The sequence below is a fragment of the Malurus melanocephalus genome, unplaced genomic scaffold (genome assembly GCF_030028575.1).
Source record: "Malurus melanocephalus ecotype Western Australia unplaced genomic scaffold, MMel_1.1 scaffold_1843, whole genome shotgun sequence".
Lineage (NCBI taxonomy): Eukaryota > Metazoa > Chordata > Aves > Passeriformes > Maluridae > Malurus > Malurus melanocephalus.
The window spans coordinates 3,349-5,427 of NW_026625075.1; the positions used below are offsets into that span (position 1 = coordinate 3,349).

At 33.4% G+C, this 2,079-nt stretch overlaps 1 protein-coding gene across 1 annotated transcript in view; it reads right to left on the bottom strand.

The window, feature by feature from the left end:
- The window catches only part of MDM4 (MDM4 regulator of p53), a 4,969-nt gene extending 3,342 nt beyond the window's left edge, over positions 1–1,627 (bottom strand). The window contains exons 1-2 of the mRNA XM_057388367.1: positions 1,536–1,627; positions 59–133 (exon numbers count right to left, since the gene is read on the bottom strand). Of these exons, the coding sequence (XP_057244350.1) occupies positions 59–133; positions 1,536–1,598 (138 nt within the window). The 5' untranslated portion in view covers positions 1,599–1,627. The remainder of the gene's footprint in view (positions 1–58; positions 134–1,535) is intronic.
- Between the last annotated feature and the right edge of the window lie 452 nt (positions 1,628–2,079).

Consider the following 2,079-nt stretch of genomic DNA (forward strand, 5'->3'; position numbering starts at 1 on the left):
TTAAATCTCATCCCAAATCCCAGAAAATAGCAGGAAAATGTCTGGAATGTGAACTCACCTCTTTGAGCGTGAAAGTGTCGCCCTGGGCACCGGCCGCCTGCAGAATCCTCAGGAGGGGAACTTTRGGTCTCACCTGCAACACAGAGCAGAGTTTGGTTGGGAATTTTGGAAAAAAACTGGAATTTTCCTCGTGAGGGACAAAAAAAATAAAAAATCACAAAAAAAAATCCAAGGAAATTGGTTTTTAACCCCCTTTTGTTGTTGCTGTGAGGAAAAACTGGGAATTCAGAGGCTTTGGATAGGCAGGGACTAAGCTCGGACACACAGAGCAGAATTGGGAATTGGTTGGGAATTTTGGAAAAAACCTGGAATTATCCTCGTGAGAGACAAAAAAAAACTTTTAAAATAATAAAAGAGTATTAAAAAATTGTTTTTAACCCCTTTTGTTGTTTCTGTGAGGAAAAATTGGGAATTCAGAGCCTTGGAACAGGGAGGAACCAAGCTCGGTAAAAAAGAGCAGAGTTTTGTTGGGAATGTTGGGGAAAAAAAACTGGAATTATCCTTGTGAGAGACAAAAAAGAATTTAAAAATCACAAATAAATCCAAGGAAATTGGTTTTTAACCCCCTTTTGTTGTTGCTGTGAGGAAAAACTAGGAATTCAGAACCTTGGGACAGACAGGGACTGAGCTTGGAAATACAGAGCAGAGTTTGGTTGGAAATTTTGGAAAAAACCTGGAATTATCCTCGTGAGGGACAAAAAAATTTACAAAAAAATCACAAAAAAATCCAAGGCAATTGGTTTTTAACCCCCTTTTGTTGTTTCTGTGAGGAAAAACTGGGAATTCAGAGCCTTTGGAATGGGCAGAGACCAAGCTCGGAAAAAAAGAGCAGAGTTTTGTTGGGAATGTTGGGAAAAAACCTGGAAAAAACCTCCTGAGAGACAAAAACAAAATTTAAAAAACATGATGGAATCCAAGGAAATTGGTTTTTAACCCCCTTTTTGTTGTTTCTGTGAAGAAAAACATTTCAGAGTTTAACTGGAATATTCTGAGTCCTAAATTGACTCCAAAAAAAGGCCCTGGGGATGTGTCACTRAAGAAAATTTAAAATACTTTAAAATATTATAAATTTAATAAAAATAAAGTGATAAAACATTTTTAATATTATAAATATATAATAAATAAAGTGACAAAACTCCAAGACACAGAGCCCAGGAAAAAAAAAAAATTGGATATGGAATATTTTAAGTACAAATCCAGCACGAAAATACGGATTATCCCATTTTTTATGTACAGTTTTTCCTGATTTTTCCTATTTTTTTCCACTTTAAAATGTTTATAAATTATTGATGGGAAAGAGAAGAAATAAAGGGTAAATCCCAATTCTTTAGGATAAAATTCTCCTGATTTAAATGTGCTTTGGATGAAATAAAAATCCCTGCTCTGAGGAGAAAAAAGGGAAGATAAATTATGGAAATAATGGATAATTAATGGATAATTAATGGATAATTAATTGATAATGAATGGATAATTACCTGCTGAGCTTGTCCAAGGGTGATCCTGCAGGAATTCTCAGGGGCAGAGCTTGGGGAGCTCATCCTGGCAGTGAGGAGCAGTTCCTGAAGCTGAACTGAAAATAAAGAAAGGTTTGAGGTTAAAATCAGCCCTGAAATCCCATTTTTAATTGTTAAAATCAGCCCTGAAATCATAATTTTAAATGGTTAAAATGAGCCCTGAAATCATAATTTTAAATGGTTAAAATCAGCCCTGAAATCCCATTTTTAGCTACTAAAATCAGCCCTGAAATCACAATTTTAATTATTAAAATCAGCCCCAAAATCCCGTTTTTATGGTTAAAATGAGCCCTGAAATCCCATTTTTAGTGGTTAAAATAAAAGTTTATGGATAATAAATAAAAGTTTACAGATAATAAATCAAAGTATGGATAATAAATAAAAAATTAGGTAATAAATATTTAAATTTTTTAAAAAAATAATAAATAAAAAATTAGGTAATAAATATTTAAATTTTTTAAAAAACATAAAGATTCAAGAGGAACAAGAGGAGAAGGGGGAACGG